Source organism: Hypanus sabinus, chromosome 27 (assembly GCF_030144855.1).
Source record: "Hypanus sabinus isolate sHypSab1 chromosome 27, sHypSab1.hap1, whole genome shotgun sequence".
Lineage (NCBI taxonomy): Eukaryota > Metazoa > Chordata > Chondrichthyes > Myliobatiformes > Dasyatidae > Hypanus > Hypanus sabinus.
The window spans coordinates 41,245,109-41,270,545 of record NC_082732.1 but is presented as its reverse complement, the minus strand read 5'-3'; the positions used below and the strand labels follow the sequence as shown (position 1 = coordinate 41,270,545).

At 42.4% G+C, this 25,437-nt stretch overlaps 1 protein-coding gene across 14 annotated transcripts in view; it reads right to left on the bottom strand.

Moving 5' to 3' along the window:
• samd11 (sterile alpha motif domain containing 11) overlaps positions 1 to 25,437 on the bottom strand; it is a 347,655-nt gene that overhangs the window by 145,636 nt on the left and 176,582 nt on the right. For all 14 annotated transcript variants that reach the window (XM_059952307.1, XM_059952313.1, XM_059952312.1 and 11 more), the window contains one exon: positions 9,302 to 9,426. In XM_059952307.1, coding sequence (XP_059808290.1) covers positions 9,302 to 9,426 — 125 coding nt within the window. The remainder of the gene's footprint in view (positions 1 to 9,301; positions 9,427 to 25,437) is intronic.

Here is a 25,437-nt window from a genome sequence, read left to right as displayed (position 1 = left end):
TACAGATAAGCAAAAAAAAAGCATCCAGTGAGCGGTATTTCTATGGGTGAAAATGCCTTGTTAACAAAAGATGTCGGAAGAGAAGAAGAGAATGGCCAGACTGATTCAAGCTGACAGGAAGACAACAGTAACTCAAATAACCTCACATTACAACAGTGGTGCATCTCTGAGCATCGAACCTCAAAGTAGATAGCCTAAAGAAGAAGACCACAAACATAAACTCACTATTTGTTCCACATGTACAAAAATTAAAGACTGTCAAACAACGATAAACACAAGAGATTCTGCAGATGTCAGAAATCCAGAGTAACACACAAAATGCTGGAGTAACTCAGCAGGACAGGCAGCATCTACAGAGAGGAATAAACAGTCAACATTTCAAGTTTTTACACTTCATCAGCTCAGAACATTCACTGGTAAACAACTAGCTGAGTCAAGTCACTTTTATTGTCATTTCAACCATAACTGCTGGTACAGCACACAGTAAAAACGAAACAACCATGTTTAACATGTAAAACAAGACAAACTGTGCAACATATTTTATATACATATGCATGTGCACACAAACACACACAATACAAAAAGAAATTAATAATAATAAATAATTAAACAATAAATATCGAGAACATGAGATGAAGAGTCCTTCAATGTGAATCCATAGGTTGCGGGAAGGACTCTTCATCTCGTTCTCCATTTATCGCTTATTTATTATTACTATTTCTTTCTTTCTTTTGTATTTGCAGAGTTTGTTCTCTTCTGCACTCTGGTTGATCACCCAAATGGGTGTCGCCTTTCACTGATTCTGTTATAATTATTATTCTATTATGGATTGAGTATGCCCACAAGAAAGATAAACTCTGGATTGTATATGGTGACATATATGTACTTCGATAATAAATTTACTTTGAACTTTGAAGTTGGAAAGGTGGAAGAGATAAGGGCTGAAGGAGGAGGTATCTGATAGGAGAGGGAAGGGGACCATTGGAGAAAGGGAAGGAGGTGGAAGCTGGAGGAAGGTGATGGCAAGTTATGAGGGTGGGGTAGGAGGAGGGGTGATAGAGCCACCAGACACGGAGGGGAAGCAAAAAGGATGCTGCCTGACCTGCTCAGTTCCTCCACCATTTTGTGTGCGTTGCTTTTCTCAAAGAAACATGACGGGGGAGTTCAGGGTTATGGGGAAAATGCACATGGGTGGAGCTGAGGCCATGGCCAGATCGGCCGTGACCTTATTAAATGACAGAGCTGGCTCAACGGGAAAGGCGGAAGCACATTGGCAGAGGGGTTAGTGCATTGCTTTTCAGTACCAGCCAGCGATCAATGATTAAGGTTCGATTACGGCCTATGTCTGTTCTCTCCGTGACTGTGTGGATTTCCTCCAGGTGCTCTGGTTTCCTCCCACAGTCCAAAGGGTCAGTAAGTCGTGGACATGTTATGCTAGTGCCCAATACCTGCAGGCTGCCCTCAGCACATCCTTGGACCGTTGATGCAAATGACACATTTTACTCTGTGTTGCAAAGTATCTGTGACAAATAAAGTTTTTAGTTATGGCAACATAGCAGCACAACGCTATTACAGCTCAGTGTGTTCGAGTTCAGAGTTCAATTCTGGTACCCTCTCTGAGCAAGTTTATACGTTCTTTCCTGTAAGCATGTGAGTTTCCTCCGGGTGCTCCAGTTTCCTCCCACAGTTCAACAACATACTAGTTAGCTGCTTAATTGGTCATTGTAAATTTTCCCATGATTAGGCTAGGGTTAAATAGGTGGGTTGCTGGGCAGCACTGCTCGTTGCGCTGAAGGGCCTGTTCTGCACCATCTCTTTGTAAAAAATAAAATAAAGCTAATCTTTAAAAAAAAGCTTCCTGCTTCAATTGCTTATGTTTTTATGCAGGACATTCTTTGAGAAGACCTGGGCACAGCAGAGGGACTGATACCGGGATGTGCAACAACTCGACAGGCTTCCCTCAGGACTGGAAACTGAGAGGAGCACAGAGCGGTGCTGAGGGCTAATCACAGCGAGTGAAATATCTCAATTGCCGCGGCAGCTATCGCTGGCTCCAGCTCCGATCAATACAGCAATTAGATTTTATCAACACTGAGACCACAACCCGTGCATCAAATTCTTCCAGCAGACGCCACACTTCACCGCACGGCTGGGAGCAGGGGGCTCTGCGAGCTGGTCTGTCACTGAACTTTGGAAACACTCAGACATAATTGAGAGAGAGAGAGAGAGAGAGAGAGAGAATGGTCAAGTAAGGGGCAAATCAGCTGCATCACACATAACTTGATCAAAATAAAATCATAAGATACAGGAGCAGAATTAGGCCATTCAGCCCATTGAGTCTTCTCCAGCATTCCAACATGGCTGATTTATTATCCCTCTCAACCCCATTCTCCTGCCTTCTCCTTGTAAACTTGAGTGCCCTGATTAATTAAGACTCTATCCACCTCTGCTTTAAATACACCCAATGACTTGGCTCCATAGCCATCTGTGGCAATTAATTCCACAGATTCACCCTCTGGCTAAAGAAATTCCTCCTCATCTCTGTTCTATAGAAACATCCTTCTATTCTGAGGCTGTACCCTCTGGTCCTAGACTTCCCCACTATATGAAACATCTTTTCAAACATCAGTTTCATTTGCTGAAACAAATTCACACAGAGATACAACACCAAAGCAGACCCCTTGGCCTACCAAATCTGTGCGGATTATCAACCACCATTTCAGATTCAGGTTCAGGTTTATAACATGTACATCAGTGATGCAACCATTTCAAACGCTCTCCACAGTACATCTGTAGAAATTTGCTAGATTCTTTGGTGACATACCAAATCTCCTCAAACTCCTAACTGACATGCCTTCTTTGTAATAGCATTAACACATTAGGCCCAGGATCCATCTGCACTGATCTACAAACCAAGGGCAGCTTCCAGCAGCCAATCAATCTACAAGCTTATATGCTTTTGGGATGTGGGAGGAGATCCGATCAGCCAAGGGGAAACCCACGTGGCCACAGGGTGAACGTGCAGACTCCACATGAACAGCGGAGGTCAGAGTTGAATCTGGGTCACTGGAGTTATGGGGTAGCAACTCTATCTCGGTCCATCCAAATTATTCTGGGGGCTGAGAGGGAGTTGGTGGTGTGTGTTGAAATGTAAACAAGATGCTTAGGAAGCAACAGGAACAAAAAAAATTAGAGCCAGCCATGAGAAACATCTTATCACACCAGCAACGATAAAGATTCTGGAAATCTTCCAGCATCTTCACTGAAGACAGCTGTGAGCAAGAAATTGCAGAGAATTTTTGTAGCTACTTGGGCTGAAGGTAGACAAAAGCCTGTATCTGGTACAGCAAATCAAATGCACAAGGATGTAAGAAGTTCCAGACTGTAGTGGACTCTACCCAATACGTGACTAGCACATCCCTCCCCCCCATCAGTAGTATCAACAGAAGTTGCTGCCTCAAGAAGGCAACGTTCATCATCAAAGATCCCCACCATCTTCTCACAGTGACCATCGGGTAGGAGGTTCAGAAGCCTTAAGTCCCACACCACCAGGTTCAGGAACAGCTGCTTCCCTTAACCACTCAGTCCTTAAACCAAACAACACAACCCAATCACTACAGTTCAGCAACACTATGCCCATTTTGAAAACTTTGCACTAAACTTGACTGTTTTCTTTTTAATTGGCCCCTCTCCTCTTAAAAGTATATATTATTTATGGTTAACTGAAGTTTTTCTTGTGAATGTGGCTTGTCTGATGCTGCATGCCTGCGATGCTGTTGCTAGGAAGCTTTTCATTGCACCTGTGCAGACTAGTCATCCTCATCATTACGTGCCCTGGGCAATGACGGTCTCATGACCATGATTGCTCTTGGCAAATTGTTCCACCAAAGTGGTTTGCCATAGACTTCATCTGTGCAGTGTCTTCACAAGAAGGGTGACCCCAGCCATTATAAACACTCTACAGAGATTGTCTGTCTGGCGTCAGTGGTCCACATAACCAGGACTTGTGATATACACCATCTGCTCCTAGGACTATCCACCATCTGCTCCCATGGCTTCACATGACCCTGATTTGGGTGGGGGGGGGGGAGCAGCTGCAGGCTAGTGGAGGGCAGGAGCACCTTACACCTCCTTTAGTAGAGATGTATCTCCACCCCACATACAAGTACTTGTGCATATGACAATAAACAACTTTAAACACAACCCAGTCCATCAGGCTACCCCCATGGACTTTGTCTACACTTCCCACCACCTCGTTGAGTATGCATCTTCAGGCTCCTGTACCTGAAATTATTTTTAGGTCATTTTATTGAGAGATACAACACGATAGCAGGTCCTAACGCCCCAAAGAGCCCACGCCACCCGACTACAACCTCATGACCTATTGACCTACTATCCTGTACATCTTTGGAACGTGGGAGGAATCTGGATCACCTGGAGGAAACCCATGCGGTCTCAGGAAGAATGTAAAAACTCCTTGCAGTCAGCAGCAGAATTGAACCCAGGTTGCCAGTACTGTAATATCATTACTCTAACCATTACACTGTCCATTGGTCTTCTGATACCATGTGTCTCAGTATCTGCCTTGTTCACTTTCTAAGCTACTGAAAAAAGGCTTTAATTTAGAAAAAAAAACACCTTTCACAATCCATTGGAACCCTTGCAGGTTTTCTTTCCCCCCCAGAGCAAATGATGTCCTGCACCAAACTTCATTGTTACAGCAGTCAGCAGACAGTCACTGTGCTTAAGGAGGTAATGGCAAGGAAGGAACAAAACCTCTCCATGGATTTACACTCAGTGGGCATTTCACTGGGTGCCTCCTATACCCAATAAAGTGCCCATTGAGTTTATGTTCATGGTCTTCTGCTGCTGTAGCCCATCCTCTTCAAGGTTCGAAGTGTTGTGAGTTCAGAGATGCTCCTCTACACATCACTGTTGTGACGTGTGGTTATCTGAGCTCCTGTCAGCTTGAAGTGGTCTGATCATTCTCCTCTGACCTCTCCCTTTAACAGAATGTTTTTGCCCGCAGAATTGGATTTTTTTTTTTTTTGTTCTGTAAACTCTAGAGACTGTCTTGCATGAAAATCCCAGGTGATGCAGCAGTTTCTCAGATACTCAAACCACCCCATCTGGCACCATCAATCATTCCACAGTCAAAGTCACCTAGATCACATTTCTTCCCCATTCTGATGTTTGGTCTGAACAACAACTAAATGTCTTGACCATGTATTGAGTTGCTGCCATAATTGGCTGATTAGATCTTTTCATTAATGAGTAAGTGTACAGGTGCACCTAAAGTGGAGCACCTAATAAGGCATACCTTATAAAGTACTTCCAGTATGATGGTGGCACGCTCCGACGCAGTGGTCATTTGGGGTCCAATCAAAGGTGCATTTGTTTATCTTGTAAGTTTGCGATCACAAGTCACTGTAGGATACTAAGCTGATCAAGTACTGCAGGACTATCTCATAGCGAAGGAGATAGACTTATGACATAGCGTTGTTGTGTTGTTGCCTGGACTTGCTGCACTCCATTGTGCCAAGACGGTATGTGAACCAATAAATGGTGTGAGTGATTATCGTAGACGTTTTTATTGGGATCGGAAGACCCTCTTCGACATTTGTAATGTACAATATTGCAAATCTGTTTATTGGCGAGACCGAAGGTGGGGGAGTTGTGTTGCCTTGGTTATGGCAAGGACTAGGCCTCAGCCATGGGGTCACCTTGAAAACAGGGGGCTGTATACCACCACCCAGGGGCCACTGCTGGGTGTGCTGGAATCATACTGGCTTGAAGCTGGCTCCTCCTGCTGGTGCTGCCCTCCAGTGTTGGCTCAATAGAAGAACAAATTGGACCAAAACAATCTACAGAAATGCCAATCAGGAACTGGAGTTGTATTAATTTTATTTTGCTTTGTGGTTCTATGTTTTTCTGAAATTGCAACTACATGTGCTATTTGAGCTATGTGCTATTTGTAGGGTGCTGTGTGCTGTAGGTAATGCATTTTGCACCTTGGCCCAAGATGAACATTGTTTTGTTTGGCTATATCCATGTATGGCTAAACAACTATTAAACTTGAACTTGACCACTGAGTGCACGCTACATGTGACAGTAAAGTTACAGATGATTGGGGATGGGTAATGTACCCTTGCTAACAATGCCTACACCAGTGAACGAAACATGAATGAATATTATCACTTTAAAGTTAACCACTTCCTCAGAGATTCCAGAAAGCTGCCAGAATAGAGCCAGGAACATCATGAAGGACCTCACCCACCCTGCTTATGGTCGATTTGCCCCACTCCCATCAGGGAGGAGGCTACATAGCATCTATGGCAGAACCATCAGACTCAAAAACAGCTTCTTTCCCCAAGCCGTAGAGCTACTGAATACGTCCACCACTATTTTATCATTTCCTGTCAGAGTCACCTTATGTACAGACACTCCTGTACTCAGTGTCGCTTTATGGATGTACAATCAATCTATGTATATAAGCTATCCTTTGTACTTATATTTATTGTTTTTTTTAATTATTGTGCTCTTTAACTTATTGTGGGTATTTTTGTGCTGCTTTGGATCCGGAGTAACAATTATTTTGTTCTCCTTTACTCTTGTATACTGGAAGCGACATTAAACAATTTTGAATCTTGGAACATCAAACACAGACCATCAAACTAAACACATGAAAATGGGTCAACATCTCCATTTGCAGGGCATTCAAAGGGAACCACAGACATGCTTCAGAGAACTGAGAAACTGAGCAAAATCACAAGGCTACAAAGAACGGTCTCACCTTCGCCAAATGAACAGTGCAAACCAGACTGGTTTGTGTGGTATTAAATAGCCCTGGCCCGTTATCGGCTCTTCCACTTTAAAAACCCTCCTGCATAGGTTTCTTCCTGAACTGCACAAATCTGTCATCGTTGGATATGACAGGCAATCAATCATCATCGACTGTTCACTGTGCACTCAACCTCTGTGTTACACGATGCTGCCCGGCACCTGTCCTGCTCTGAGAGCAAGGAGGTCTAATTGAACCAATCATCTGCCTCTGATGCAGGAAAGCATTGTGGCATACTCATGTTGTGCCGCGAGTGCATGGAGGACAGTCTGTCTACATAGAAATACACATTCTTGCCCACATATTCTTTCACTGACCTCACCATTCCTTCCCTAACCTCAGCCACCTCACTTGCTCACCCAGTAAGTCATGGAACTCTAGAGCACAGAAACAGACCCTTTGGTCCATCTAGTCCGTGCTGAACAGTTACTCTGCCTAGTCCTACCAAAGACCTAGCACACCCGGGCCACTGCCCTTCATACCCCTCCCATTCATGTACTCACCCAATCTTCAAATCTGCACCCATCACTTCCACTGGCAGCTCATTCCACATTCTCAGGACCATTTGAGTGAAGAAGTTCCCACTAAGATTTCCCTTAAATATTTCACCTTTCACCCTTAACCTAACTCCTTTTTTTTAAAATTGCTACTTTGTGCAATTTTGATCGGGGTGAACTGGCTCTGTGGCCTGGAGTCAGCAAACAACACAGCGCTAAATTGAACTGAACTGAACATTCCTCGACTGTTCAATGACCCAGTGGTTGGGTGTTTTGTATTGTGTTTTTCACTCATTTATTGATGTTTGTACGATTCGTACTTTTTTTTGGGCTTTGAATGTTTGATGATTTCTCTGAACATGTATCATGGTGTTTCGTTGATTTGTGGCTGTTTGTGGGAAGATGAATCTCGGAGTTTATATACTGCAAACATACTTTGATAATAAATGTACTTTGAATCTTTGAACCTATGACATCTAGTTCTGGTCTCACCCAATCTCAGTGGGGAAAAACTGTTTGCATGTACCCTATCCATACAGCTCATGATTTTGTATACCTCTATAGAATCTCCCCTCTTTACTCTACACCCGAGGGAATAAAGTCCTAGCATATGCAATCTTTCCCTATGATTCAGGTCCTCAAGTTCCGACAACATCCGTGAAAATTTTTCTCAGTACTCTTTCAAACTTATTGATATCTTTTTTAGGTAGATGACCAGAACTATACACAATACTCCAAATTTGGCCTGACCAACATTTTATACAACTCCTGTAGTCATTGCCCTGATTTATGAAGGCCACTGGGCTAAAAGTTCTCTTTATGACCCTATCTTCCTATTTTCAAGGAAAATGCTTCTACCTGCTCACCAAAGAGTAGGGAGTGATATTCTTTCTCAAGGACATCTACACACAATGCTGTGCAAGTTCAAACTTCAAAGTAAATTTATTTATCACGTTTACATTGAACCAGGCAGCATGCCCACAATGCTGGGCAGAACAACACAGAACACAAGCAACAAAACAACCACAGCAAAACAGGGTTTTGTACTCCCTCGCACTCACACACACTCACTGTTCTCTAACCCCAGGACCGGCAGTCTGTTTCAGCCTCTAGTGGATTTGGGCTCAGATTAAGAAGCAGAGACTTACTTAAACTCTGACCAAAGTTCCTCTAAATTTTTTTTAACATCTGTGTAGACCAGCCATTGCTCTGAGCAGGAAATTTTTTTTAAAACACGACCTGAAAAGTTCGCCACAATTTAAATGTTTTCTTTGTAATTTGCTTAATATGAATATTTAGAGTCAAAATGAAAAAATTACATACTTTTGATTTTATTTATTAATTGAAGGATATAATGAAATACAGTACAACATAGAAAGCCTTTCACATCTTGTAAACTTTTCCTCACCAGTCTTTATTCCATCTGCACGGCAACAAAGGCCACGTGCGTGGGAGTATTTCAGTTACTGCACAGCCACGAATCCACGCAGCTTAGAGGGAACAGTGACTTCCACCTGTCCTCTATTGCCCCCACATCCCTGTCCCTAAAACCCTAAGCTGAACCCCAAATCCCCTTGCTGTCCCTAAAACCAGCCATACAACCTTTTAAAAAAAACAACCAAGGTCACAGATCGGCGCCATCTTGAATCCTGGCAATCACAAACCAATCAGTAAGAGTGGCAGAAGAAGTGAGAGCAGGGAGGACTGAAGATGTACAAAATCCTCACACTGTTCCTCATTTTAATAATGAGGAGCTATTATTAAAATAATAATAATTTTAATATTATTATTAAAATAATGTTTAAATTATTTTAAATTATGTTTTAATTTATTAAATTAAAAAATAAATTATTTTTTAATTTTAATGGATGGTTAACTAGCAACCATCCATTTCCACTTCCTCCCGTTGCCATGGACACTCAGGACCAGAGGCGACTGGCTTCCCTGATCTTCGCAAGCTTACCTGCCTGCCCTGGGAGTAAGTCCACACCGTTTCTCTTTATCTCATTCCGATTCTGGCTCTCTGGCATAACGAGCTGACGACTCTGATGCAGGTTGGAAATGATGGTTGAGAGATCGCTTTCTCGGCTGCAGGAGAAAACCAGAATTAAATTAGCAAATCAGCCTATTCACTCAGGAACCCTCCCACTCCCTGCGCTGTCAAGTTCAAAAGAGATTTTAATGCCTGGGATTCTGAGATTATCAGTTTGCAATGAAATGGAATTCTTTTTGACTAGTCCTTTAAACCCACAACAGTACAAACACTGTTTACACGTTAGAAACATAAGCCAGAGCATTTGGCACTCAGTGACCACTTTATTAGGTACACCTGCTCGTTATGCAAATATCTTATCAGCCAATCATGTGGCAGCAACTCAATACATAAAAGGATGCAAACACCATCAAGAGATCCAGTTGTTGTTCAGATCAAACACCAGAATGAGGAAGAAATGTGATTGAAGTGACTTGGACTGTGGAATGATAGCTGGTGCCAGACAGGGTGGTTTGAAAGACTGCTGATCTCCTGGGGGTTTCCCACACACAACAATCTCCAGAATTGACAGAGAATGGCATGAAAACTAAGAAACACCCAGTGAGTGGCAGTTTTATTTTGTGATCTAGCATGGAAAAGGCCCTTGTGACCCTTTGAGGTGCACCACACCAGAAAAACCTGATAACCCCAATTTTACCCTAACATAATCACAGGACAATTTACAATGATCAATTCACCTACGTGATACATCCTTGAACTGAGAGAGGAAACTGGAGCACCCAGGAAAACCCATGCATTCCATGGGGAGGATGTACAAAGACTCCTTACAGAACAGTGCCAGAAATGAACTTCAAACTCCAACTCCCCAAGCTGTAATATCATCGTGCTAACTGCCACTCTACCGTGGCACCGAGTTCTGTGAGCGAAAACACCTTGTCAATGAGAGAGGCCAGAGGAGAACGGCCAGACTGGTTCAAGCTGACAGTAAAGCAACAGTAACTCAAATAACCAAACGTTACAACAGTGCAGAAGAGCATCTCTGAATGTACAACACGTCTAAACCTGAAGTGGATGGGCTACAACAGCAGAAGACCACAAACATACACTCAGTGGCCACTTTAAGAACCCCTCAGGTGTTTTCTTTCTGAACAAAGCACAGCCTAAATATTACTATCCATGGGGTTCCCAACCTTAATGGTAGTTAATGGTAGGGGTCCATGGCATAAGAAAGGTTGCGAGCTCGTGCATTAACAAAATGCATGTGGAAGATATTTTGGAACTGGCTAACTGACCTGACCTGCACCTATCACACAGTCCAGTAGGTGTTCCTAACTGGTCCATCGATTTAAATTGGGGGAATCGCATACCCCTTCCTAGATGACCACAACCTTGTCGTAGGGTTTGGAGGCTTCCGTGCCTCAACGCCCCAGACAGCTATGTTGGCTGGAGTCAGGGCTTTATGCTTTTGTTCTTCGTAGGGTCACCCATGCCAGAGGTCAAAGGGTAAAGGGCAGACTAAAAGTGGGCTATTAGTCCTCCAGGTTCGGAGGTTCAGCTCAGGGCTAACAACCCTGACTGGTCAAAAACAATTGTTACGGAAACAGCAAAGAAGAATCCTTTCTTACAGACAGAGATGGAGGACCTTCATTGCTGTCCTAAATGCCAGTGGCATAACAGGCAGTGAGTATCTCACACCCACAATTAGCTCCCCCCCCCCATCAAAACAACCCCTGCCCTCACTGGAGGAGAGCTTTAATCTACCGTCTATGTCTGCTAATCAGATAAGTTTTTGTGTCAGGAAGAAGCCAGACATGAGGCACGTTTTAAGTATCGTCTGTCTGTGGATTTGCAGCACACACAATTTGCCAGACAACGCGGCTTCACTCAAACACGCCGTCTGTCTTACGGGAGCAAACAGACTGCTTCATACACCAGCCACAAATCCGTCTCCCAATCAGGATGTCTGCGCGTGTAAACATCCATTAATTCCATAAAGTATCTTAAGAAAGAAAAAAAAAGTGGATTGAAGGAATTTCTGCTCAGATTCACGCATCAAGCAATTTCGCTTCTTATCTCTCCTGAGCTGGCATGTTACATGTGTTTTAAGAAGTTTAAGTGATTATTTCAAAAGGAGTTATTAATCATTCCTAATTACATTAATCAATATCTAGAAACCGGCCATTCTGATTCTGATAAGAATCCAAGAACACTACTGCTTATCTTTAGACATCCATTATTATAATTTATAGAATATTTTATTCACTGATACTGCAAAACAACAAATTTTACGACACATGTCAGAAGTAATAAACCTGATTCTGATATCTTAGACCACAAGACCATGAGATATACAAGCAGAGTTAGGCCATTTGGCTCATCAAGTCTGCTCTGCCATTTTATCACGGCTGATACAATTTTCCTCTCAGTCCCAGTCTCCTGCCTTCTTCTTGTATCCCTTCATGCTCTGACCAATTAAGAATCTATCAACTTCTGCCTTAAATATACATGAAGACATGGCCTCCACAGCTGCTTGTGGCAAAGAATTCCACAGATTCACCACTCTCTGGCTGAAGAAATTCCTCCTCATCTCTGTTCTAAAAGGACGCCCCTCTATTCTGAGGTTGTGTCCTCTGGTCTTAGACTCTCCCACCATGGGAAACATCCTCTCCACATCCACTCTGTCAAAGCCTTTTACTATTCAAAAGGTTTCAATGAGGTCACCCGTCATTCTTCTGAATTCCATTGAGTACAGGCCCAGAGCCATCAACGTTCTTCATATGACAAGACATTCAATCCTGGAATCATTTTCATGAACCTCCTTTGAAACTTCTGCAGTTTCAGCACATCCTTTTTAAGATAAGGGGCTCAAAACTGCTCACAATACTCCAAGTGAGACCTCACCAGTGTTTTATAAAATCTCAACATTACAACTTCTTCTGCCACTTTCACTAGCTATCTCCTTACCACCCTTCACTATTGGGGTATGGCCCATTATGGCTCAGAATAGACCCTACTGCCGCTTCGAGCATGACTGCCAGCAACCCTAAATGTAACCCTAAAACAGTCCTGGGAAAATTTACAAACATACTAACCAGTATGTGGGAGAATATATTTAAAGTAGAGGTTGATAGCTTCTTGATTAGTAAGGGTGTCAAAGGTTACGGGGGAGAAGGCAGGAGATTGGGGTTGAGAAGGATAATAGATGGGCCATGAGGGAATGACAGAGCCGACTCAATGAGCCAAATGGCCTAATTCTCCTCCTATGTCTTACAGTCTTATCTAAAGATTTCAGAAGAGTAAAGGTGGTTGGGTAATGATTTCAGTTCAGTATAGTTACAAAAACTTTACCTCTGCCTCCTCTCTCATCTTCACTGATTGACCTGCAGTTTAACTATAATCAGGAGCTGACTTAACGCCATAAGGTCACAGTGCACAGCAAAAGGCCAGTCAGCCCAACTGATCCATACCAACCAAGATAGTTTGCCCATGTTTAGCCAAACCCCACAGCAACATTTATCGATGCACCATAGAAAACGACCCATCAGGAAGTGTAATGGCTTGGTACAGCAAGGGCTCTACACATGACCACAAGAAACTGCAGAGAGTTGTGGGCACAGCTCAGCCCATCACAGAAACCAGCCTCTCCTCCAAGGACTCTGTATACATCTGGGCCACTGGCACTGGATTTTGTCTGCTTATAATTTCTCCATTTATGAACATTGGATATTGAGTGATAATAATGGTAAATACTGTTCGTAGTTTAGGCCTCCATGAATATTTATTTTTCACTTGTCCTTTTAAAAGATTAATATTAATAATTTTTGAATAGGTTCTCTAAAATGCTTCATTTATTTTAATCTCTCTCTGTTATTCTTTTATTAGCACTGAACAATGAGTTTTGGTAAATAAGCAGCAGAATTCAACCTTTGTCCTTAAGTCCATAATTATTGTTACTAATTCATTAATTAGTAATACTCTCTGCTCAAAATCACCACGGCATGCGAGATAAATTTTTAGAAGATTATTGACAATTTGGGCACACTCTCTCAAAAAGGTTTGTCACCTTGGTTTAGGTTGTCTGCTGTGATGAGAGTTTAAGTGTTCAGATCCTCCACAATTCAAATTTTTATTTATTTTTTAGCATTATATTTTTTTTTTACACTGATACCTTGGTGTCATCATTTCAGAGGAAATGTCCTGGATCCAGCACATAAACATCATTACAAAGAAAGCATGGCACGCCTCCAACTTCTTAGACGTTTGCGCAGATTCAGCATGCGATCTAAAGCTTAGACAAACTTCTATAGTTGCACAATGGAGTGTATATGACTGGTTGCATTATAGCCCAGTATGGAAACATCGATGCCCAAGAATGGGGAATCCTACTAAAGTGGTGGATGCAGCCCAGTCTAGCACAGGAGAAAGCCCTCTCCACCAGTGAGCACACCTACAAGGAGTGCTACCACAAGAACACAGCATCCATCATCAAGGACTCCCATGCTCTCTTCTCGCTGCTACCGTTGCGCAGAAGATACAGATGTCTTAGGGCCCACACTACCAGGTTCAGAAACAGTCATTACCCTTCAACCATTAGACTCCTGAACTGGCATGATTAACTTCACTGAGCTCTGAACTGATTCCACAACCTCTGGACTCACTTTTAAGGACTCTACAATTCACGTTCTCAATATTATTTGTGTATGTATGTTTATATATTTTTAAATATTTGCACTGTTTGCCCTTTTTTACACATTGGCTGTTTGTAAATATTTGTGTGTAGTTTTTCTTTGAATTTATTTGTTCTATTGTGACTGCTTGCAAGAAAATAAATCTCTAAGTAGTATATTGTGACATACACACTTTGAATAAAGTTTCTGGATGAAAATGAAGAGTATTTGACAACCAGAATATACTACAAACAACATACAAGCAGTGGCTGCTTTATTAGGTACATCTGTACACCTGCTCGTAAATACAAATATCTAATCAGCCAATCACGTGGCAGCAACTCAATACATAAAAGCATGCAGACACGGTCAAGAGGTTCAGTTGTTGTTCAGACCGAACATCAGAATGGGGAAGAAATGCGATCCGAGTGACTTTGACCATGTTGGTGCCAGATGGGGTGGTTTGAGTATCTCAAAAACAGCTCACCTCCTGGGAAATTTACTCACAGCAGCCTCTAGAGTTTGTAGATAATGCTGCAAAATGCAAAAAACAATCCAGTGTGTGGCTGTTCTATTGGTGAGAACGCCTTTTTAAAGACAGAGGTCAGAGGAGAATGGCCAGACTGGTTCAAGCTGACAGGAAGGTGACAGTAACTCAAATAACCACACATTACAACAGTGGTGTGCAGAAGAGCATCTCTGAACACACAGCACATCAAACTTTGAGGTGGTTGGGCCACGGCAGCAGAAGACAAACCAGACTCCTTTACCTAATCAAATGGCCACTGAGTGTATACTTGTTCCGGGAAAAGTGACTTTGAATCTGCCAGTCTTATCAGTGGGGATTTTATTTTGCTGTGAATTTTCTTTAACCTCAGCCCCTCTGCATCATCCATCTCAATGATGTGGTTCCAAGCTGCCAAAGCATATTTGAATAGCACAGTGCCATTTTTAAAACCATAAGATCATTTTTATCCCCTGAAATAGCCTAATAATTTCAAATACCAGATTAGTGCAGATTAGATTAAGATGCATAACTGAGAATGACAATCAAAAGAGATTCTGGCTCACGGTTCTTTGGACAAGAACTGCTCGGTTGGGAAACAAGCTATAAGAATACTGAGACCCCTATCACCAACTCTTCATCATGTATGAAGTGCCAGTAGCATTATACTATTTATTTTTTAAACTTTGATCACATATATACTTTATTATGTGATAAAGGGTGGCACCGTAGCGCAGTGGTTAGCACAACGCTTTACAGTACTAGCAACCAGGGTTCAATTCCCACTGCTGCCTGTAAAGGGTTTGTATATTCTCCCCGTGACCAAGTGGGTTTCCTCCCAGTACTCCAGAACTAGAGGGTACAGCCTCAAAATTGAGGGGCGACCTTTTAGAACAGAGGTGAGGAGGAATTTTTTTTAGCCAGTGAGTAGTGAATCTGTGGAACTGACTGCGGTGGAGGCTAAGTCCATGTGTATATTTAAGGCGGATGTTGATTGTTTCCTGATCTGTGAGGGCATCAAAGGATATTGCAAGAAGTCAGGTGCGTGGAGTTGTGTGGGATCCGGGAGCAGCCATGATGGAATAGCGGAGCAGGCTGAATGGTCTTATGGTCTTCTTCCCAGAGTCTGAAGATGTGCTGATTGGTAGGTTGATTGGTCAGTGTAAACTGTCCCGTGATTAGGCTAGGGTTAAATCGCGGGTTGCTGGGCGGTGTGCCTCACAGGGCTGGAAGGGCCGACTCCACACTGCATGTCAATAAATAAATACATATTATCTTATGTGTTGTGTGTGAGTAATATGTGCTGTGTTGTGGGTAATATGTGCTGTGTGTGGGTAATATGTGCTGTGTGTGGGTAATATGTGCTGTGTGTGGGTAATATGTGCTGTGTGTGGGTAATATGTGCTGTGTTGTGCACCTTGGTCTGGATGAACATTGTTTCCTTTGGTGGTATACATGTATATGGTTGCATGACAATAAACTGAACTTGAATATAAAACTTGCTATTGCTGCAAACTTAATTATATTACAAAGCACATCACTCCACCCTTCCACAGTGACCCACAGAGAGAAAAATACACACACAGCATTCTTCGTTTGGTATCATCTCACAATCTACAACAGAGAGGTATTAAGTCAATGACCGGAACTGGAAAATAAAAAATATTAATTCTTTAAAAATAACTGCAGATGCTGGAAATCCAGAAGATAAACAGACTCTGCAGGTCCTGCAGCATCTGTAGAAGAAGAGATTTTCCGATGAAGAGTCTGTCACCTGCAGTACTGACATCCTCTCTTCCCTCTTCTTCAATTCCACACACAGGCCTCTTATCTCTTCTCTTCACTTGCCTATCACCTCCCCCGCTGCCTCTCCTCCTTCTCTTTCTCCCATAGTCTACTCTTCTCTCCTAACAGTTTCCCACTTCTCCAGCCCTTCACTTTTCCCACTTATCACCTCCCAGCTTCTTTCTTCATCCGCTCCTCCACCACCCACCTGCTCTCACCCTTCACCTTCTGGCTTGTACTCTTTCCTCACCCCCACTGTCTTATTCTGGCTTCTTCCACCTTCCTTTCCAGTCCCGATGAAAGGAATCAGCATGAAACATCGAATGTTCATTCCTCTCTGTAGAAGCTGCCCGATCTAGCACAGAAGTTCCCAACCTGGAATCGACAGACCCCCTTGTTTAATGGTATTGATCCATGGCATAAAAGAGATTGGGAACCCTGCTCCAGCATTTTGTGCGTATTCAACTAAATGTTTTTTTCTCCTATCTGGGTGTGAATTTTGTTGAGTTTCTTCTGTGGATTCATAACTGCTGAAAAATCACAGTATCAATCTCATCATTGGAAGATAACAATACCCACTGTGTCTACACTTCTGACTGGCGATGAAAGAGTTAAGAAAAGCTCTCAGAAGTAAAGTGCCTAGCCAGAAGCGTCATTATTGGCAATCAGCAGAGGGACAGGCATTTCAAGGTAATGTTCCAGTCTTTTCATGCCGTTTTGCAGGCACTCATTAATTATATACAGGATCTTCTTTTATCAAGCCAAAGAAAGCTACTGGAGACCTGCCATTAACAAGAGAATACAATCTCATTTTCAGTCTCTGAGATACAGCACTCTGTCAAGTATTAGGGTCCTTGATTGCTCAAGAAATACTTCATGAAAAGTCAAAGTAGGAACTATTTTCTATCCTTAAGATATCCAGGCAGAAATTATCGAATACTCAGGGGTACACTTCATGACACTTTATCAGGTACCTCCTGTACCTAGTGGAAACTTCATTGAGTGTATGCTCATGGTTTTCTGCTGCTGTAGCCCATCCACTTCAAGGTTCAAGTGTTGTGCGTTCAGAGATGCTCTTCTGCACACCACGTGGATATGTGAGTTACTGTCGTCCTCCTGTCAGTGTTATCATTTCAGAGGGGCCCAGCTGGGCCCCGTGCTTAAGTGCCATCACAAAGAAAGCACAGCAGTGCCTCTGCTTCCTTAGAAGTTTGTAAAGGTTCGGCATGACATCTAAACCTTTGACACACTTCTACAGATGTGTGATGGAGACTACCTCAGTGGTCTCATCTCAGCCTGGTATGGAAAAACCTTGAAAGGAAAATCCTGCAAAAAGTAGTGGATATGGCCCAATCCATCACAGGTAAAGCCCTCTCCAAAACTGAGCACATCTACATGGAGCGCTGTCTCAGGAAAGCAGCATCCACCATTAAGGACCCCTACCACCCAGGCCATGCTCTCTTCTCAATGCTGCCATCGGACAGGAGTTACAGGAGCCTCAGGACTCAGACCACCAGGTTCAGAAACAGTTATTATTCCTCAACCATCAGGATCTTGAACTCAACTTAACTCACTGTTCCCTCAACCTATGGGCTCACTTTCAATGATTCTTCATCTCATGTACTTATTTATTTATAATAATTATTATATTTTTTCTCTCTTTTGTATTTGCACAGTTTGTTGTCTTTTGCACAACAGGTTGTCCATCCTATTGGGTGCAGTCTTGCATTAATTCTGTTCTGTTTCTTGGATGCACTGTGTATGCCTGCAAGAAAATTAACCTCAGAGCAGTATACAGAGACATACATGTACTTTGACAATAAATTGACTTTGAAATGTCTGGCCATTCTCCTTTGATCTCTCTCATTAAGAAGTTCTGCTGACTGGATGTCTTTTTGTTTCTCACACCATTCCCTGCTAACCCCAAGAGACTGTTCTGTGTGGAAATCCCAGGAGATCAGATCTGAACAACAGCTGAACCGCCTGACCACGTCTGCATACTTGTGAACACTGAATTGCTGCCACATGATTGGCTGATTAGATATTTGCATTATTGAGCAGGTATGCCCAATAAAGTGGCCACTGAGTGTAAAAAAAACCCAGGCAAAAATGATTATAGACACAAGAACATACTACAAGTGTTGTCTATTCAAACACAGTAGCTCTCTTAAACACTGAACTGAGTCACAGAGAAATAGAGCACCGAAACAGGCTATTTGGCCTATCAAATCCTGCCTATCAATCTCCTGTTTACACTAATCCTATATCATCTACTTGAGTTAAACTCAACAGATTCTGCAGATTCAGAGTCACACACACACACAGAAGGGTCTCAGCCCAAAACGCCGGTTGTTTATTCCTCTCCACAGACACTGCCTTACTTGCTGGGTTCCTCCAGCGTTTCGAGTGTTATCCTTTTTTAAAATTTTCCTTAACTTTGTACTTGCTTAAGATAGAAACTGAAGCCATTTTTACTTTCAGCTGTGGCTACATTTAACGAGTAGATACCCTCAGTATGCACCTGCTTCCCCTTCTCCCACGGTCCACTCTATCAGGTTCCTTCTTCTTCAGACCCATCTCCTCCCAGCTTCTTACTTCACCCCGTCTCTCTCCCATTCTTCCCTGCCAGCATCATGTACTGGCTTCTCCTCCTTCCTATCCAGTCCTGATAGAGTCAGCACAGAAACAGGCCCTTTGGCCCATCTAGTCCATGCCGAACCATTTAAACTGCTACTCCCATCAACCTGCATCGGGACCATAGCATCCATACCATTACCATCCAAATTTCTCTGACACTTTGAAGGGCCTGGGCACAACTGTCCATTCCTTTTCATAGCTACCGCCTGATGTGCGGAGTTCCTCCAGTATTTTGTGTGTTGCTCTGGATTTCCAGCCTCTGCAGAATCTCCAGCTCCCCCCAGATCCTCGCACTCATTTACACCAGCAGCCAATTAACCTCCCAGCTGACACACCTTTGGGATGAGGGAGGAAGCCAGAGCATGCAGGGGAAGACCTACATGACTCAGGGGAAGTACAAACTCCGCACAGACAGCACCCGAGATCTGGATTAAGCCTGGGTCTCCAGAGGTGAGAGGCGGCTCCTCTACCTGCTACAGTAGCACGTCACCACAAATCCTCGGCATTTTTGTTAACATAACACACTGCGGCACCAACGATTGAGGAGCTGTAATTCCCGCCGCCGTCTGAAAGGAGTTTTTGTACGTTCTCCCCCATGAGCATGTGGATTTCCTCTGGGTGCTCCGGTTTCCTCCCACATTACAGTCGGGATTACCGTGAACATACTATGTTGGCGCTGGAAGCTTGGCGACACTCGCGAGCTGCCCCCAGCACATCCTTGGACTGCGTTGGTTGCTGATGCAAAACGATGCATTTCACTTTACGTTTCAAAGTTCAAATAAAGCTAATTCAAATTTTAAAAACGTATGACCTTTATATGTGGGGCTTATTCCGGCTTTTTTTTGTGACAGGAAGACTGACAAGATTCCCATCATTTGAAAACAAAAATACACATAGGCAGTTGTGATTGGCCATTAGTATCTGGTTATTGTCCGGGATCTGCAAGACCCAAGGAAGGGCCCAGTGAACACACAGGTAAATGAATCTACTCTACACGTCAATAATGACAGCAGCCAACAATCCATTTAATAAAGTGAAAATTAAATGCTTTTTCTTATTGATTTGCGAAAAAAAGCATAAACATTTCTCCAACTCTCTAATGAAACTGTCTGCAATCTTTATGGAGAAGCAAATTCTCCCCATCTATAATATAAACAGCCGTAACGTGGTCAGTCTCAGCGACAACCAGTTAAATTTCATTAATGGTATTTGCCTTTAATACCTACTGTACCAAGCAGTGCACAGCATCAGACTGAAGCAACCCACATCCAGCTCTGACTGCACAAAAACCCTGCAGATCAGAAAGTCTATGTGGCCCCTTTAACAGAAGGCTGAGCAATAGGACATAAGCTCTGACAGGAGAGGAAGGAAAAGCCTGCAAGATCTTCTCTCAATATTACACCAAACTCTCTCAGTGCAACACAGCTCATCTTTCCATCGGAATAAATGGAGAAAATTTAGCTTTAATTTATCTTTGACAGTGTACAGCCTTCACTGCCTTGTCAGTATTCTAATCTCCTATTTGCCCTCTGGTGTGTATGAATCACAGACTAAAAATCCAGTTACGTAAGCCTATAAGGACTGGGAACCACAGTACAACACATTCATTTATCATACAGTTAAAAGAAAAATGGCTCTTTCTGCCTGGCTGAAAAACATAAGTATTTTGAAAGAAAAGCTGATGTTAACACATTAAGCTGGTGAATCTTCCAGGCAGGTTGAAGCTTCTTACAGATTTTGTAAAAGGCTGAAATATTCTGTTAAGATCTCTGCTGGGAGAATAGGGAGAACACATCCAAGAACTAGCTCTTGTTCCATCTGCTCAAGCAAACAAGTTTCAATATTGAAAACCTAATAAATTTCCTAAAATTCTCCGCAATATGAATTAACTTTATTTCCAATTGGCAAAGAAGATACTGGAAAACTATTAAGATGGCAATTCTTTGCATGTAGCTCCTATGGGAATTTTTGCCATTAGATTCCTGAATGAACAATGCACCTATGTACTCTGTCTCACTATATTTTGCTCTTTCTTTGCACCTACTTATTTGTTTTATATGTATATACAACACTTACTGTAATTTATCGTTTTATCAAGTATTGCAATGTACTGCTGCCACAAAACAACACATTTCACAAAACATGCCAGTGATATTAAACCTGATTCTAATTCTAAAATAGAATTGTAAATTTGGGCACATCATTAACATTTTAAACTCAACACATTCTACTTGTACAGCAGAAGACACCACAGTTCCAGAAATTATTTCTCAGAATTCAATTTTTTACAGTATGAATTTTAACTAATAACTTCCCAGTATTAATAATCAGCATTATACAAAAAAATCAATTATTTCCCAGTAATCAAACATTAACACATTTTATGACTTCGATAATACATCACAATCTCCTACAAACCTTCACAATGGCAAGGCAGGTCCCAAACGAAGTACAAACTGCAAAAAAGCAATTTCAGCTTACAAGTATAAATCATAAAGTGAGGTGGTTTCTGTGAGATGGTTCCAAGCCAACAATCTCAGGTTTGTAGATGATGGTTATAAACACCCCCGGATACTTTATGACATCATCTGCCCAGCTCAGCGGGATTACTGCCTGGTAATCACTCACAGGTAGACATTATTCTCTAGTTAATACAGCTTAACGAATGATCCAGCTACTTTTATGCCAGAATGGAGAAGAAAGCTCTTTTCGAGTGCTAATTACTTTGTTTGAAGTTCTTTTACTTCAGAATTATCTTCCTTTTGGCCTGTGCCTAAACACGAAAACAGAATAAAGCTCTCTGCACTGCTAACCACTTGAAAGCAGATGCACCTGGAGTTTATACAAACAACTACCCTATTTTCACAGATCATCAGTACATGCTAATTGTAGGATTTCACAAAACATTTCTAGTTCCAAGTTCAAGTTTAATTGTCATTCAACCATACACATGAATGCAGCCAAATAAAACAGAATTCCTCTCAGGCCAAGGTACAAAACACAATACCAACAGTCACACATAACCTATCTGTGAGACAAACTAGTTACAGTGAATCCGAAAACAGGTCAAAGTATTTTATTTTATTTAGAAAAACAGCACGGTAACTGGCCCATCCAGCCCAACGAGCCCACACCACCCAATTACACCCATGTGACCAATTAACCTACTAACCCATATGCCCTTGGAATGTGGGAGGAAACCAGAGCACCCGGAGGAAACCCACATGGTCACAGGAAGAACATGCAGTTTCCTGACATACACCTCTCGTGCCATGACGAGGACATCATCAGGCTGCAGGATAACACTTATATTCTATTTTAGTAGTCTCCATCCACTTTACAAGAATATCGATTTCACCTTCCGGTTAAAAAAAAATTCCCTCCCCCTCCCCTCTTCTTTTATTTCCCACTCTAGCCTCTTACCTCTTCTCACCTGCCTCTCACCTCCCCCTGCTGTCCCTTCTCCTTCCCTTTCTCCTGTGATCCACTCTCCTCTCCTGACAGATTCCTTCCTCTTCTCTAGACCTTTACCTTTCTCATCCACCTAGCTTCACCTATCACCTTCTGGCAAACCTTTTCCCCTCCACCAACCTTTTTATTCTGGTGCCTTTCCCCTTCTTTTTCAGTCCTGAAGAAGGGTCTCAGCCTGAAATGTCGACAGCTTATTCGTTGCCTGACCTGCTGAGTTCCTTCAACATTTAGTGGATGACATGGCAGGAACTGAACCCAGGCTGCCTCCATGCCAACCCAATACATTCTATCATTCTGTGTCAGTTTTTGCCTGTTTACCAGAAGCCATTACCTCTGGTACAGCCCAGGCCTTCAAAAGCTGTGGTTTGCAAATGGATCAGTGTACAGAGAGTAGAAAAAACCTGAAATTCTCCTCAGCAGGAGGTAGTAAATACCAGACAAATTGTTTATCATAAATCTGCGACTCAGGAAACTTTATTTGTTCGTCTATGGATTAAGAGTTATCAAGGATTACGAGGCAAGTGGGGGAGGGTGTGGGAAGGGGCTTGTTTTGCTGTTGTTTTCTTTTATTGATTTTGTTGTTGCTTGCTTTGTTCTGCTAAGCATTATGGGTAGGCTACGTTGGCACCAGAATGTGTGGTAACAGGCTGCCCCCAGCACCTCCTCGAGTGTGCTGATTGTTCACAAAAATGACACATTTCACTGTAAATCTGAATCTAAATCTAAATACAAATCTGATGAGATGAATTTACAAGTTGTGGCTTCACAAGTAAACTTATCTCATCAGATGGAGAATCATCTTATGAGGTGAGTTTACTTGCTAGACTACAAGAAGACAGTGTTCTCAAAGGACTGAGTATTCGGGGCCAGTCTATGATTCCATTCTTCAATATACTGAGGAGTGATTTCATCAGTAAAAAAAAATGGCCAGTTGTATCATAAGGAAAGAAATGTGCAAGTAAGTTCAAGTCCATTGTCATTCAAAACTTACAGATGTATACCACCAATCAATGTTCATTCCAACCAAGGTGGTCAACACAGTACATACAACTCATTCACAACACATAAAGTAATATTACCACAAATAAATTCACAACCAATAAGGTGCATTTAGAACACGTAAAAAAGTAAACAGTATACATGTGATGTGACTTGGGTGGTTGCAAGGAGTCCAGTAGTCTCGAGGCCTAGGGGAAAAGCCTTTGTTAAGTCTGGCTCGCAGGAAATACAATGCTCAACTAAGCATGAATTCTTTATAGAAGGGATATGATGAATCTATTCTGTATGTTTTTATATGCGTGTGATAAATAAAGGAATCTGATCTGATCGATAGTTAAGGCGTGAACAATGGGGTGTAAACGTGGTCCAGATGACACCAAACCAAAAAAATTCCAGGAAGTAGCTACACCAGAAAAGTCTAATAGGTGAAATAATTTTTCCCTTAAATTTGGGAGTGGTTGAGTAGATAATAATTAAACGAAGACTTAGCACAAAGTTGTTACTTCGAGTGAAAAAGCAAGTTCAGGTGAACGGCCACATGGAGGGCGCATCCCAGAACACCAACATGCATTGGGAAAGGAAGACCCCAGTCTCCCCTTCTTGTGACACAGAACGTAGCACGGCACGATTTTGTGCCAGCTCTTTAAGACCATAAGATATAGGAGCAGAAGTAAGCCATTCATCCCATCGCATCTGCTCCACCATTCAATCATGACTCACTCCAACAATATTTGAAACCTTCCCTCCCGCAGAGTCCTTGATTTTTCTATCATTTATGCACCGATCTAAACATTTCTTAAATGTTTCTAATGTGTCTGCCTCTACACCACCCTTAGCAGCAGTCACCACTCCACGTAAAAACTTAACCTCCAAGATCTCCCCTTATATGCTTTCTTCCAATCACATTAACATTATGCTCTATTGAGTTGGTAATTTCTGCCTTGGGAAAAAGGTGCTGGCTATCCACTCGATCTATGCCTTTTACCATCTTGTACACCTCTATCAAGTCACCTCTCTTCCTGCTTCGTTCCAAAAGAAAAGCCTTAGCTCACTCAGCCTATCCTCAAAAGACATGCTCTCTAATCGGGGCTGCATTCTGCTAAATTTCTTCTACATTCTCTCTAAAGATTCCACATCCTTCCTATAAATAACACCATAAGACCATAAGATTAAGGTGCAGAATTAGGCAATTCCACTCCAACATTTTATCATGGCTGATTTATTATCCCTCTCAACCCCATTCTCCTGCCATCATCCTATCACCTTTGACACCCTGACTAAGCAAGAACCCATCAACTTCTGCTTTAAACATACCCATTGATTTGGCCTCCAGAGCTGTCTGTGGCAATGAATTCCACAGATTCACCACGCTCTGCCTAACTCATTCCTACTCATCTCTGTTCGAAAGGGACATCCTTGTATTCAGAAGCTGTGCCCTCTGGTCCTAGACTCCCACACCATAGGAAACGTCCTCTCCATGTCTATTTTATCTAGACCTTTCAATATTCGGTTTCAATGAGATCACTCCCCCCCCCCCCCCCACCCACCTCAGTCTTCTACATGCCAGCAACTAATAAATAAACTCCAGAATAAATAACACACAATGTCTTCTAAAATTTGGATATGGAATGTCAGCAACTTACTTCTTGCACATCTGGTTTTAACTGAAGGAGTTTCTGTAGGACGGAAATTAGGTCTGGAGTACGGAATGACACAAGAGCATTGAAGACTGGACCAGAACTGAACGCTCTACTCCAAGACTTAAGACCTACAACATTGTGGTTGACACCAACATAACAAGGCCCATCACAATGCTCCCGAACATGTTGAGAAGGACAATAAAAGCCCATCCTTGCCGACCGCACCCACATTACGTGAAAGGACCAAACACTACATGCAACACTCAGACCTCAGAATGGATGGATAGTAAACCATCAAGAAAGATACCAAACTCTTACTCACCGACAGATGGCTGTTTGGTGGCATCAAACTTCACAAGGGCTACTCTTTTGTGACTTTATAGCAAAAGTAGAGAAGGTTGA